This window comes from Eulemur rufifrons, chromosome 17, assembly GCF_041146395.1.
Source record: "Eulemur rufifrons isolate Redbay chromosome 17, OSU_ERuf_1, whole genome shotgun sequence".
NCBI classification, from domain to species: Eukaryota; Metazoa; Chordata; class Mammalia; order Primates; family Lemuridae; genus Eulemur; species Eulemur rufifrons.
Genome location: NC_090999.1, coordinates 1058870 through 1074001, shown reverse-complemented (window position 1 = coordinate 1074001; position 15132 = coordinate 1058870). Strand labels below are relative to the sequence as shown.

Below are 15132 nucleotides of genomic sequence, written 5' to 3'. Positions count from 1 at the left end.
AAGGCGGGACCGAGCCGCACACCCGCTTAGCCGCGCGAGGCAGCGTCTGCCAGGCCGGCGGTGGGAGCGTCGGCGCGGACGGGCACAGCTGGTCTCCGTCCTGTCCCGTTGTCAGGGCTGCAAGGTGCCGATTATTCTCAACTTGGCAACAGCAAATGAATCCAGCTTTTGCTTCCAGCCAAGACAGAGGAATAGAGACGAGGTCTGCCCTCCCCGCGAAACGGAGGTCGTCGGGTGGGAAATCCAGATGGGTTTTGCCCCAACGAGGAAGAAACATTAACCCTGTAAAATGCTCCTCCGGCCCAGCTGACCAAAGCTTAACAGCAAAGCCTGACCAAAATGGCCAAACTGTTTATAAGTAACTTACCTGCAGCCAAAAATGAGGCTCCAGAAGTTCCGGACTGTTCCCAGGGACGCGGTATTACCCACCACCCGACAGGGTGAAATGCACTAGTCTGGCGTCGAGTCGGAAACTACCACGATGCAAAAATGCTGGGAATCGTGGCCCATGACCGACAGGACAGACCCAGGCGTGGCGCGATGGTGGCGTGAGCAGAGGTCTCGCAGCCACCGTAACCGTCACGCTGCTCAGAGGCTCGCCAGAGGCAAGATGGAGCAGGCTTCATAGACACGTGAAAGGTGTTTCTTAAAAGACACAAATCTAAAATCTAGAGATGAAAACTACAGTGTCTGAGATGCAGAACACACTGGTTGGGATTGGGGTGGACTTAACGTCTCAGAAGGGAAGGGAAGTGAGCACGAGGACAGAGAGAGCAACGCAAACTGTCAGAATAAAACAGGGAAAGAAGATAAGAAACTGAACGGAGCCTCGGTATTGTGTGTACCTAATAACGCAGCTTAAAAATATAGCAAGCAACGGGAGCGTAACCTCAAGCTAGAGACTTCAAGCCATCTAAGATATGTGACATTGGAGTCCCCAAAGAAGAAGGGGAGACAAAACATTATTTGAAGACATAAATTTGATGTAAATTATACAGTCCAAATGTTCATGTGCCTCATAACAGAGCTCAAAATAAATTCAGCAAAAACGGATAGAGCTGTGGGGAGAAATAGAGCCGTCTACACAATCACACGGGGATATTCCAACAGCTCTTTCCCAGGATTGATAGAGCAAATACACAAGGAGCTCAGTGAACTCCAAGCACAAGAACCAGGAAGGAAACCACAGCACGGCGTATCATAATGTTTAAAACTAACGATAAAGAGAAAAATCTTTAAACAGCAACCAGAGGCCAGGCTCAGTGGCTCACACCTGTGATCCCAGCACTTTGGGAGGACGAGGCAGGAGGATCACTTGAGGCCAGGAGTTCAAGACCAGCCTTAGCAACATAGTGAGACCCTGGCTCTACCAAAAATAGAAAAATTAGCCAGGCACCTGTAGTCCCAGCTACTTGGGAGGCTGAGGCAGGAGGATCACTTGAGCCCAGAAGTATGAGGCTGCAGTGAGCTGTGATGAGGCCACGGCACTCCAGTCTAGGTGACAGAGCAAGACTCTGTCTTCAAAAAAAAAAAAACCAGAAAGTAGAAATTGTCAAACTTTATATAAAGGCAAAAGCCAACTATACGGTGCCTGTAAAAACACACTTTAAATATAAAGACACAAATAGGTTAAAAGGGAAAGGACGGGGAAGACACCTGTTCTAACACTAAGCAGAAGGGAGTTGAATGGCTGTTTTGGTATCAGACAAAGTCCATTTCAGAGCAGAGATATTAGGTCTAAACAAGGTCGCATCATGATAAAGGAGTCAGGTCACCAAGGGAACATAACAGTCCAAATGTTTATGTGCTTAATAACAGAGCTTCAAAATAAATTCAGCCAAAACTGGTAGAACTGTGGGGAGAAACAAAGCCGTCTACACAATCACACTGGGATATTCCAGCAGCTCCTTACCTGGATTGCTAGGACAAATACACAGAAACTTTTGGGGACATAGAAACCTTGAGAAACAGTACGAACTAGCTTCACCTGTTTGATGTTTGCACTATATATTTGATGTCTATATTACAGTTCGCCCAATAATTGCAGAGTGCACATTCTTTTCACGTGCGTGTGAAGAACTTGGCAAGATAGATAACAGTCTGGACGTAAAGTGAGCCTCAATGAATTAAAGGGATTCAAGTGATACAAAGTGTGTTCTTAACAAAAAGGGCAAATAACTTTGATAGCAACATAATGAATATATCTGGAAAAAAATCTAAGAAATATATCCCCCAAATCCTCAAATATTTAGAAGCTGATCACAAATCTAAATAACAATGTATCAAAGAAGAAATCAAAAGAGAAATTAGAAAATATTTTGAACCAAATGTAAACAAACAGCAACATAACAGACTTTATGGAATTCAGCTTGAGTAGAACTCAGAAGGGAATTTAAGCACTGACAGCCTCACCAGAAACAAAAGCCACAAGCCAATGGCAGCCTCCACCTGGAAATCCCAGGAGGCATCTTTATGGAAATTGAAAAATTGATTCTAAAATTTGTATGAAAAAGCAAAGGACCCAGAATAGCCAAAACAGCAAAGTAGTATTACCTACACTACTGGACCTGAATGTGTATTACAAAGCCACCGTAACCAAGGTGGTGACACAGCAGGCACAGTGGCCGGTGCCTGTCGTCCCAGCTATGGGAGGCTGGGGCAGGAGGGTCGCTCCAGCCCAGGAGTTCGGGCCCAGCGTGGGCCACCTGGCCAGGACCTTGTCCCTGTGGAGAGGAAGGGAGCAGGGGAGCGAGCGTGCTCCTGGTCCACCTGCACTGCGGACAAAATACCCGGGACCGGAGCGGGGAGCGCGGGGAGAGGACGCAGCTCAGTCCATAGCAGGCGTGGTTTGGGATCCAATCAGGTGACCACATCAATAAAACAGAGTCCAGACATAAACCCTTATGTACACGTCCAACTGATGTTTCCACAGAGGTGCAAAAGCAACTCAGTGCAGAGAGGCTTGTCCTGTCCACAGTGGTGCTGACGAGTGGATATTCGGGTGTAAAATAATGTATATCTTCACCCTATTAATTCAAAATGGGTCATATACATAAATGTACAATCTATAATTTGAAAACTTAAGGGAAAATCTTTGTGATCTTGGGTTGGGTAAAGGTTTCTTCAATATAACACTAAAAGTAGGATTCATAAAAGAAAAAAATTGATAAATTGGACTTTATCAAAATTAATAACTTCTCTTTGAAAGACTCTATTAGACAATGAAAAGACAATCCAAGACTGGGACAAATATTTGCAAAGTGCCTATCTGATAAAGGACTTGTATCCAGAATATGTAAAGAACTTTCAGAACTCAATAAAACAACCCAAATGTGCAAAAGATGTGAACATAGATACTTCACAAGAAATTATACTGATGGCAACTAAACACACAAAAAGTTGTTGTTCAGGCCGGGTGCGGTGGCTCACGCATGTAATCCTAGCATTCTGGGAGGCCGAGGCGGGCGGATCGTTTGAGCTCAGGAGTTCGAGACCAGCCTGAGCAAGAGCGAGACCCTGTCTCTACTAAAAATAGAAAGAAATTATATGGACAGCTAAAAATATATATAGAAAAATTAGCCGGACATGGTGGTGCATACCTGTAGTCCAGCTACTCGGGAGGCTGAGTCAGGAGGATTGTTTGAGCCCAAGAGTTTGAGGTTGCTGTGAGCTAGGCTGATGCCACGACACTCTAGCCCGGGCAAGAGAGTGAGACTCTGTCTCAAAAAAAAAAAAAAAAAAAAAAAAGTTGTTGTTCAGTCATTAGAGAAATGCAAATTTAAACCATAATGAGATATTACTATAAACATATCAGAACATGTAAAATTAAAGGAACTGACCATACTCAGCAGTGAGGGGGATGTGGGGTGACTGAAATTCCCATCTACTGTTCATGGAAATATAAAACGATACAACTACTTTACAAAACAATGTAACAACACGAAGTACTTCCCCAGGAGAAATGGGAGCAAATGTCCATAAAGACTTGCACACAAATGTTCATAGTGGTTTTATTTGTAATGGCCGGATGTCCATCAACAGGTGAGTGGATAAATAAATCGCTCGATATCCACACAACGGAAAACCACTCCCCAGTAAAAAGGAATTAGCTACTGGTGCCTGCAGCAACGTGGTCCATGTCAACTACGCTGAGACCGTGCCAAATTCATTTACTGTGACCTTGCTAAAGTCACTTACTAATTCTAGTAGTTATTTTGTAAATTCCTTAAAATTCTGTATATAAATAATCATGAAATCTGCCTTCTTTGAAGTTTCTTGCTGTGCAGGCAAAGCACTGGCCACAGCCTCTGGGTCAGTGCAGACCACAGCCCAGGCCGTTTCCCCCGGCCAAAGGGACGTTAGACACGCGCTGGCGCACTTGTGGCCCCAGGAGGACGTCCCCGACTCTGCCTCCTGAGCAGGCTAGAGCCCCGGCTACCTGGGCCACGGGGAGCCTCTGCCGGGTTTAGGCTGAACCCCGCTGGCGAGGGCATTTGGGAAGCCAGTTTCCAGGCTTCCGGGCTCCGTGCTGTGGGATGTGGCGTGGACGTGCGCCGTCACCTGGGACAGCCAGCAGCACAGAGACATAGTAGCCGGGGTCACACCGGCCCCCGAGAGGCCTGTGGCGTGGAGACGGCGGAGCAGCGTGGACAGGTAGGCCTGGCCTGCGGGGGCTTCCCCACGTGGGGGCTCAGGGACAGCAGCACACGCAAGCGGGGTCTCCCCACTCCTGGGGGCCCGAGCTCACTGGCAGCCAGCAGTAGACAACAGCTTCGCAGAGTCCCTGGTGGCTCCAGAGAGCCTGTCACGCGGCTCATCAGGGCCGGAGGTACCCGGAAAGGGAGAGGAGCTTTGAGGATCCTGCCCAGAGGAAGAGCTGTGCGGGGGTGGGGGGGTGGGGAGGCCCTGCCGTCCCTCCCCTGGAACTCCTCAGAGAGGGACCAGGGGCGGGCAGGCCTCCCTCGGGGCAGCTCTGTCACTCCCAGGCAGGGCCTGGGGTCTGACCTCATGGGCCCCGTGTCCAGCCCGCCTTGGCACGGCCTGCACACCCGGGGCACACAGGGATTTAGTCCAGCTGAGCGAGGGTCCCGCCCACAAGCCCAGGTTCCTCATGAAACAGCCGCGCCCCTCCCCCGTCCCCGCACCGGCCAGAGGCCAACCTCTGCGGGTCTGAGCCAGGCTCCCGAGAGCTTCCTCTGAGGACACACGAGACACCTCAGCGTGGACACAGGAGACGGGCAGACGGCCCCCGTCCCACGCTGCCCGTGTGAGCGTGCACCAGCCAGGGCCTGTCCTCTCCGACGCCACTGCTGAGACAGGCCCAGGGCAACGTCCGGCACCCAGGCCCCCTGGGGGTACGCGAGGCTGTGGACAGCCAGGGCTCCCCAGCCGCAGTGGGTCCCGCACAGGCACAGCGACCCCACCGAGGGCGCGCAGGAAGTGCAGGTGCTCTGCGGCTGCACCGTCCCTCAGGAGCCCTGAGCCAGCCGCAGCGCAGCAGCGAGCGCCCGCGATGAGCGAGCCTGGCGGGCAGGGCGAAGCTCCAGGCACGCGAAGGGCAGCGTGCAGTCAGCTCTCATCAGCTCGCAGCCACGCTGATCCCGCCTGCGCAACTCCAGAGAGCGGCCCCGCCGTGGGAGGCCGGGGACGCGGACCTGGGCAGCTCTGCTTTCTCTCTGTCCTCTGGGCCCCCACGGTTGCCTGGCTCTGCGAGCAGGCAGAGCTCCTATGTCCTGAAGGCGGGGTGGTGCCGGGTGGGGGCTCCTGGGAGGAGGAATGTTCTTTGTCTTCACCCAGGTGCACGTCACAGGTGTGTGCCGGCTGCATGGCACCCCTGTCCCGTGCTCTCTCTGCCCATCAGTGCCTTCCCTGAGTGCACGTCACACGTCAGCAGGAGAGGCTGCCCCAGCGTGCTGCTGGCTCCTGCCCTGCACCCGTAGGTTGGGGTCACGATCTTGCCCTCCTGCAGGGCCTGCAAGTCCTTCCCCCACTGTGTTTTCTTTGTGTGTTTTCTACATAATATCTGAACATCAGTTCTACCCTGTGTTCCTTTACTTAAATGACCCCCCAGATCTCTTCCTCGGGAGGCCATTTGTTGGTTTCACCCTCGACTGGGGCCCCACCACGGCCTGCCCCCCTTTCCCCGAAGCCTGTGCCACTGAGCCCTGCCGTGGCTGGCACGCTGCAGATCCCAGGTGGCTTCCCAGCCCCCATCTCCCGCGTCCCCACCACCTCCCTGGGTGTCCCACGCTGAATCCCCGTCCCTCAAAGTTCCCCGGTTGAAATCCCAGCCCTGATGTGACGGTGACAGGAGGTGGGGCCTCTGGCAGGCGATGAGGTCACGAGGGCCCCCCTCGGGAATGCGATTGCTGCCCTTATGAGCAGGCAGCAGCTCACACCTGTGACCCCAGCACTCTGGGAGGCCGGCGGGAGGATGGCTTGAGCTCAGGAGTTAGAGACCAGCCTGAGCAGCAGGGCAAGCCCCCATCTCTACAAAAAAATTAAAAAAAATTATCTGGGCGTGCGTGGCTGCCCCTGCCTGTAGTCTGAGCTACCTGGGAGGCCGAGGCGGGAGATGCGTGAGCTATGATGACACCACTGCATTCTAGCCCGGCGGACAGAGCAAGACACTGTCTCAGAAAAACAAGCAAACAAAAAAACAGGCCCCAGGGAGCTCGTTCAACCCTCCGACCGTGGAAGATGCAAGGAGGAAACTCCTGTCTGCAGCCCACAAGCCGACCCTCCCCAGGCACCGAGCCGGCCCCAGCTCGATCTGGACTCCCAGGCCCTGGAACTGCAGGGAGCAAATGCTTGTTGTTTCCGACTATGGCATTTAGGCTCCAGTCTGTGGTTTAACCCCGGGAGCACCAAGACAGTCACCTGGTCACTGTGGGTTCTGCTCAGCCTGCAGGCACAGCGCCTGCGCCCTCCTGCCTCTGCCCTGCCCCACCGTCAGCGTCAGGGATGTGGAAAGGGCAGGGAGGCTGCAGGGGTGGGGCACAGAGCAAATGGGAACTGAGCAGCCAGGGCACAGAGGGATACAGCTCCCCTGCACGGCTGTGAGGGTGTGGACGCCCACAACAGGGTCCTCACAGTGGGGAACATCGAGGGAGAGCCGGGGAGGAATGCCCCGGCTCAGGGTCAGCGGGGGAGCGATGCTCAGGGCCTGGGCACGGCCACTCACCCGGGTGCCTTCTCCAGACCCGGACACAGGCCTTGCTCGGTGGCCTGCAGGCTCCATCCTCCCCTCCGAATGTAAAATCCTGCCTGGAGGCACCTCAGAGAAAACAGACTCCATTGGTCTGAGTGGACCCCTGGCTTTGCAGCCGGTCTCAGGAAATTGCTTTGAGAAGCGAGTGGAGTGTGATTCCGGCCCCTTGGTTCCGATGAGCCTAGATGCCGGCACAGGCGGTGAGGCTGGGCTCCTCCTCGAGGTCCTGGAGACCCCAGGGCCCCCCACACTCGGGGCCACTAAAGGACCCGCGTCTCTGTCTCCACAGCCCGCACACGGGCAGACGCAAGTGAATGAGCGGGTACCTTGGGGCCCTGAGCCCCGGCCCGCCGCCGAAGAAGGGAGGGAGAGCCCTCTGGCCAGATCCAGCCTGCGGGTAAGGGCAGGGAACCCGGGTCGCCACGGCGGGGCTGGGGACGCGGGCCCAAAGCCACCCGCCAGACCACAGAGCCCTGCTCCCCGGCAACAGCTGCGCGGAGGAGGTGGTCGGGAAGCATATTGTCCCCAGGGCCGGATGACAGGAGGGGCAGCTGGAGGCTTAGGGTGGGAGTCGGTCGCAGCGGGGGTCGGAGTCGGAGTCAGGGGAGCGGGGCTCAGCCTGGCGGGCCGCGCGGCTCCCTCCTCCTTGCCGTCTCGCTGCTCTGGCGTGGCTGGAACCCGCAAGTCTGGGAGCCCCGAAGGCAGGCGCAGGTGTGTGGCCCCCGAGGGGTGCGGGCCGGGGTGGGGGACACCCAGACTGTTCTCCCTGGAAACCGCCCGTCTCTGTCCGCGACACCTGGGACCCCGAGCAGCCCCGGCTCCCGCGCGTTCGAGGCTCCGGATGCGCCAGACCTCCTGCCAAGAGCGCGCCGGCCTCGGAGCGGCGGCTGCCGCCTCCCCTGCTCTCCTGGCCCTGCGGGCGGGGTGCGGGGCGCGGCCCGGGCTCGTCCCCCGCCCACCCGGGGCGGTGCGGAGGCGGAGCCAGGACGGGAGGCGACCCCGACGGCGGGCGGGGCGGGGCGGACCCGGCGACTCGATAAGAGCCCAGAGGCCGCGGCCGCCCAGCGCAGCGGAGCCGGAGCTTTCGCGGACGCTCGGCGGCGGACCGCGCAGCGCCAGGACCCCGTGCAGAGCCCAGGCCGGGCGGACAGGTAGGGCCAGAGTCGCTCCCCGCACGGGCGCCCCCCGCGCCTCCTGGGGCCGCGCCGCCCCCTCCGCAGACCCGGAAGGCGGGGGGCGAGATAGGCAGGGCAGAGCGGGCGCCGTCGGGGTCCGCGTCCTGCATTCGGCGCCGTCTCCAAATTCGCCAACAGTTGGGTGCGGAGTACGACCCGATAGTGCCACTTGGGGCCCTCGAGACCGTCAGAGCCCGAGAGGTGTGTGCATGGGAGGGGTGCAGGGCTGGTGGCGCCCCCGTGGCCCCCAGCGTGCCCAGGCTGAGGACGACGACGTGCGGCTGCGGCTGGGCCTACGGTCCGGTTCCTCCTGGTCCAGCCTGACACCGCCGCCGGGGGAGGAGACCCCAGATATGATGGAGCGATTTTCTCCAGCGCCGCCTCATGTCGTGGGGTTTCCGTCTGTGATGTCCAAGACCGGCGGGGGGCGGGGGGCAGGCAGGGGCGCGGAGCTCGGTGGGGCTTCCTGGCTGGTTGGGGCCGGCCCTGGAGCGACAGTTGTCAGCCAGCTCCAGCTCCCCCTCTTCTTCTGGGTGTGGTGAAGAAAGATGCTCTCCACTCTCCACGAGGCTGCGTCTGCCTTTCTTTGCCCAACCTCGCCTCTGAGGCCTCAGTTCAGGCACTGGGTCCCCCAGCCCGAAGGTTGAGGTGGGCTTCGGCGGAGGGTCCCGGATTTGCCTGCAGGGCAGTTGTCAGAGCAAAAAGCCCTGGGATTTACAATCTCTGCGACGTGTCACTCTCCTGACTGCGCCCGGTTGCCGGCCAGTCCCTCCTGCTCCCCAGCCCCACAACTAAGAAACGTGCAGGTTGGGTTTGTCACCGGGAGGTGGAGAGGCCACAGAACATACAGTGAGCCTGAAGCAGCTTAGGGGTGGGTGCAGGGGAGCCTCGCCCTCGGGGCTGCCCCTGCTGTCCTGCCCCAGGCTGCAGCGGTGCCAGGGATCCAGCGCCGGGAGACACTCCGGCCTGGCCGTGCGGGCTCTGTGCTCCACACCACTGCGTCGCCCAGGGCTCTGGGGGGTCCTTTGCACACGATTGCTCGGCTCAGCCTCAGTCCAGCCCTCAGGTGGGCGCAGGTAGATGTGGATTGTGCAGGATTCTTTGAAGGCACTGTTGTGATGCTTATTTTTAAACTTCAATTACTATGGCTGATTTTGACCATATAAATTCTGCTCTTTATTTTATTACTGAGTATAAAGAATATGTAAGTACTTGCGTAGCCACTGGCTATCGAATGCTGTTCTGATATAAAATCGCTCTCTGGAAATGTGGTGGAAGGTGAGGCGACACCTGTGCATTATTGTCAGAGGTCATGCAGGCATTGCGCCTTGGCGGGAACGGAGAGGGTGCCCGGGAAGGAGGGCCCAGAGGCGAGTGTCTGTCTCGAGGACCCCCAACCCCAGCTGTGGGAACCAGCATCTCCCGCCCTCCTTGGCCCGCTGGGCCACCGTGGGTGCTGGGAACGTGTGTTCCTTCCAAGAGGAGTGAATGCAAACGCCTTGGTCTCTGTTCTCTGCACGGCGCGCCTGTGGTCACGGCTGCTAAATCACTGCCTTCCTGTGTGTTTATTTTTCATGGTGGCTGAAGACCAGGAAAGAGGCGCAGAATCCCTAGACTCCAAGTCCGCCCATGAGTAAAAGCAAATGCCCGGTGGGACTCATGTCGTCCGTGGTGGCCCCGGCTAAGGAGCCCAACGCCGTGGGCCCGAGGGAGGTGGAGCTCGTGCTGCTGAAGGAGCAGAACGGGGTGCAGCTCACCAACTCCACCCTCGTCAGCCCGCCTCAGACCCTCGGGGACAGCCAGGAGCGAGAGACCTGGGGCAAGAAAATCGACTTTCTCCTCTCAGTCATAGGCTTTGCGGTGGACCTGGCCAACGTCTGGCGGTTCCCCTACCTGTGCTACAAAAATGGTGGCGGTAAGTCCCATCTCCACGGCGGGGCGGCGGGGCCGGCTGCTCCAGGAATGGCGCGTGCAGGCGGCATCGTGCATCCCCGCGGGGGACGGAGCTCCTTCCTGCAAGGGCAGGCAATGGGCACACACGTCCCCGATGATGTCATAAAACCCCAGAGCAGAGTCCAAAGCCATCCCTGTGTCCGGCGAGGACAGTGAGGCCAGGAAAGAAGAACCTAGAGGGAAGTGGGTAGAGGCACCTTGGCTCTTCCTGCCATGCCCACGGTTGCTTTCACTTTGGAAAGAACTTTCCCAAAGGCCTAAAGACTTAAGCGGTATTTACACAGTGTGTGTAGGCCTTGAACTTGGGGTGGCAGAAGACACCGCTGGGAATGTGCCCAGCTCACCATCCCTGCCCCTGCTCTCTGACATCAGCCGGTTACGGAACCACGGCTGTTTCTGGACTTGAGTCAGGAAGCTAAGATCAGGGCAGGGTCCCTGAGAAGTGCAGGTTGAGAAGCCGAGCAGATCCGTGCCCTTTTCCCGCGAGCCTCTTTGGGCCTCCCCTCACCTGCCCGGCCTCCCTGACCGGTCCCTCTGCTGGACAAAAGGCTTTAGAAGAGTCTCTGGGGCAGGCCCCACAGCGTGTGCCTGTGAGGAAGCTGGCATCATGACGCCCGTCTTGCAGACAAGAAGACTGAGGTCTAAGCAGGCACAATAATTTCCCCCAAGACAGAGTGAGAGTTCTCCAGGCACCTCCAGAAGAGAGCGTGGCAAAGGGCTTCCTCACTCGGGGTCAGATTAGGGGAGAGCAAGGGGCATTTAGGAGGCCGAGACCATAGGACCCTGGACTTTGTGCCTGCAGGGAAGGAACTAGGCTCTCCCTTGAGGACACCCGGCACTGGCACCTGCAAACACCTGTCGGCCACCGGCCCGCAGGAGGCAGGCTCCAACTGCGAGGAGCCGGGGATGGGGTGGTGAAACCCTCTTAGGGCCAGGGGAAGAGCTGGGGCCACAGATCCCGGAAGACTCACAGTGCAAAAGGAAAACAGGATCAGGACACAGAGAGGCCAAAGGCCAGGCCTGGAAGGTGCCTGAGCCAAGCCGGGAGGACTGGGTGGGGCTGCACCTGCTCTGCACAGGGCTTGACTTGGAGCGGGGGACTCCTAGGGGTTTCTGGAAGGACGAGTCCAGACACTGACAGCAGTGGGCGACAGGCATGGAGGGGAGGCCTACCTGCCCCAGCCGGGACTCACCACTGGGGGTGCCGTGCAGGGAACCTTCTGCCTGTGACTGGGTGCAAAGGTCATGTCCCACATGTGGGTGGTTGACTGGGACGGTGGAGCCCGAGCTCTGATGGTGAAAGGTGGGCCCTTCTGCACCCCTGAGCTCTCTTTGACATGCCGTTGTGCCCCACAGGTGCATTCCTGGTCCCCTACCTGCTCTTCATGGTCATTGCTGGGATGCCGCTTTTCTACATGGAGCTGGCCCTCGGGCAGTTCAACCGGGAAGGGGCTGCCGGCGTCTGGAAGATCTGCCCCATACTGAAAGGTAAGGCTCGGCCTCTCCTTTAACCCTGGCATGGTGCAGACCATGGTGGTGGCCCTGGAATTTCACCTGAGCCAGCCACATCGTGTGCACGTGGTCCTGCCTCACTAAGACACACAGGAGTATCACAGGCCAGTTTAGTTTGGGTCCTACTTTAAAGACCTATGATGACCAAGGATCTCCCTGCTCCCAGGTGAGGCTGTCCTGCAGTTCATTAATGGTTTTATTTTGCCAAGGCATTAAGATGGTAGATAAGATAAAACATGTATGTATGGACCCATCCATCCATCCATGCATCCATCAATCATCCATCCATCCATCCACCTGTCTATCTTCTGCCCATCCACCCATCCGTCATCCATCTATCATCTATCATCTATCATCTACCCATCCATCCATCATCCATCATTTATCATCTACCTATCCATCTATCCATCCACCTGCCTATCATCTACCCATCCATCCATCCATCCATCATCCATCTATCCACCTATCATTTATCTACCCATCCATCCATCCATCAATCCACGTATCATTTATCTACCTGTCCATCCATCCACCTGCCTATCATCTGCCCATCCACCCATTCATCATCCATCTATCATCTATCATCTACCCATCCATACATCCATACATCCATCATCCACCTATCATTTATATACCCACCCATCCATCCATCATCTATGCATCCATCCATCCATCCACCTGTCTATCATCTGCCCATCCATCCTTCCATCATCTATCTATCATTTATCATTTACCCATCCATCCACCTATCAATCATCTATCTATCTAGTCATCAATGAGCCTTCACGGCTGCTGATGCCACCCTGAAGCAGCTCACCTCACGTTGAGTGCAGGTGGCCCGCCCAGCGCTCACCCTCCCCAGGATTGCCTTTCTCTCCTCATGAGAGCCCAGGGGAGGGCCACACTGGGTGGAAGGTCAGAGGGCTTGAATGATTCCCTCTGTCACCTGGTCAGGTGCAGAGCAGAGTTTGAGCCCAGTTCTGGGTCATGTCTGCCTGCTGAGCCAATACTGCCTCCCAGGAGCCAGAGGTTCAGGGAGGATTTGGAGCATTTCCTCTGGGACACATGGGTGGCACTCAAGAGGTAAATGACTATTAAAAGATCAGTCTTTGGATTTTCTCAGAAGCTCTTGGAAAGTCAGTGTGTTTAGAAGAGAACAGAAGCCCTGGGTGTCCCCAGGATGTGCTGTCGGTGGGTCAGGAGCCGATTCTCAGAGCTGAGCCTCTGGTCTGTCTCAGTAGTGGAGACAGACGGCATCTCGCGGCGGCTGAGGTCGGGCTCCGGGGCAGAAAGTGGCCTGGCAGCAGGGGGATGCTGAGACTGGCCAGGCCTTAGGGTGCTATTCGTTCTTGGTGGCCCGCTTGGTGAGTCTTGAGACTATAGTAATTTCTTCCTAGCCTTCGTGATTTACTGGCCCACACTGAAATGGAACTGCAAAAAGAGAGACCCCCTCCCCGCACCCACCCCACACGCACCTGCAGCGAGAGACAGACGCCAGTGTGGGCCGTCCCCTTGATGGGATCTGAAGGTAGAGGTGAAACCTAGACGAATCGCCTGAGACTTGTCTGTCGCTGTCACAGTTCCCCAGTGGATGAATGCAGCAGCTAACTAAAGACCCAGGAGTCTCTGTAGAGACAGGTGCGCATGGCGAACCAGGCATTGCATTGTCTATTCATTTGGTCAAGGTCGGTGAACCCGAACAGTTCAAGTGAGTTAATCGAGTCCTCCCAGCAGCGCTGACGTGTTTCAGTAGGTGTCGCTTCTGAGTCCGGCTGTAGCTGTGCCGCGCGCACAGTTTGCATTTACGTAGCACCTGAGTGTTCAGAGGCTTGGCCGCGCTGAGCTGGAGACAGAGCTTCCGTCCTCCCCCAGAGGATGTGCTGAGGGGTCGGCCTCACGCTACGACGCAGGCGGCGGCGATGCCAGATTGCTCTGCTGGGTCTTCCAGAGCCACCCCTTCGAGTTTGGAGTGCGTCGCAAGTCTCTTACACAACACCACCCTGTGCTCCCACTCCCCACGAGTGACCCTAACGTTGGATAGAATTAAATTCACCTCTTTATGTGCAGGAATCGGGCAAGGGTTGGCAGGAGAAAGACGGGGGTGATTCATGCCAGGACCTGGTCAGCCAGTGGAAGCTCATTCCCACGCACACGTGGTGCCACAGAAAGAGCGTTCTCCAACAGCCGCCAGCATGGGCTGTTACGACGCAATTTATAACACGTCAATAAACGATCTCCAAGAACTTCGCAGCACCACGTGATGCTAACAAACTTAACTTGGGCTAAGGGAGAGCATCTGGCTTTGGTCAATGTGCGTGTTGGCACCCCGTCCTGGAGAAAGGCAGGCGTGGATTGGGGTGTTTCGCCCTGTTCCCAGCGCAGCCTCAGAACCTGAAGTTGGACAGTCACCGCTGGCCCAGTCCTTCATTCCAAGTCACAGCCCTGGCGTCTCATGTTGGCTTTTGACCTGAACACCAGTGCAGAGGAGGCTGTGCGGGGGCTGATGGAGGCCACAGGAAGGGATCGTCCTATGACGGTGACTGAGGAAAACCGCAGGTCACAGAACATGAACTGTGGTACTTTGGTGTCTTTGTGCAAAAACGAAGAGATAAAAGAATCAATCCAAGAAAACAAGATTTGTTTAAGGAAGAGACACCTTGAATAGCCTAATACCAAAAAAGCGACAGTTCCTGGCATGTCATTTCCTACCTGTCGGGGTTCTATCCCATTCTCAGGGTGCCGACCCCCCCCCCCGCCGGAGACGGGCCGCTCCCTCAAAGAGCAGCGGCAAAGCCCGGGTACTCCGATACACGTGCCTTCTCTTCCCTCCTTCATCTCCTAAAAACATCTATTATTTATTTAGTTAGAAAAAAATCTATTTTCATGTCTTATTAAATAGAAGTTCCACATGGTAAACTATGACATCAGTTAAAATGCCCAAAATAATCAAAGACACTAAAAGGCTCCGGTTCCTCAGAGGGGACTGTGTGCCTGTGCCGCTCAGAGGTCTCTCCTGGCAGACAGAGCCCTGATTTCAGGGAACCGGCCTCTGCCCGCTCCCGCCAGGGGCCTGGGGCCTCGCCCTGCTCCTAACCAGGAGCTGAGATGGCCGCTGGCCTCAGAGCCCGTGACTCATCCCGCTTTCCCTGGGCAGACCCTTCAGAGCCCCTCTGCGTGGACACAGCCACCAGAGCCACTGCCAGTCACATGGTCCCCTTTCCCTGCCTTGCCGTCTCTGTCCCTCTCTGCCTCTCTGTCTCTCTCTGTCTCTGTCTCTCTCTC

General features: G+C 56.4%; 1 protein-coding gene across 1 annotated transcript in view; it reads left to right on the top strand.

The window, feature by feature from the left end:
* Positions 1-10014: 10014 nt before the first annotated feature.
* Positions 10015-15132, top strand: part of SLC6A3 (solute carrier family 6 member 3) — a 36160-nt gene continuing 31042 nt past the window's right edge. Inside the window, exons 1-2 of the mRNA XM_069492386.1 lie at positions 10015-10300; positions 11695-11826. Of these exons, the coding sequence (XP_069348487.1) occupies positions 10015-10300; positions 11695-11826 (418 nt within the window). The remainder of the gene's footprint in view (positions 10301-11694; positions 11827-15132) is intronic.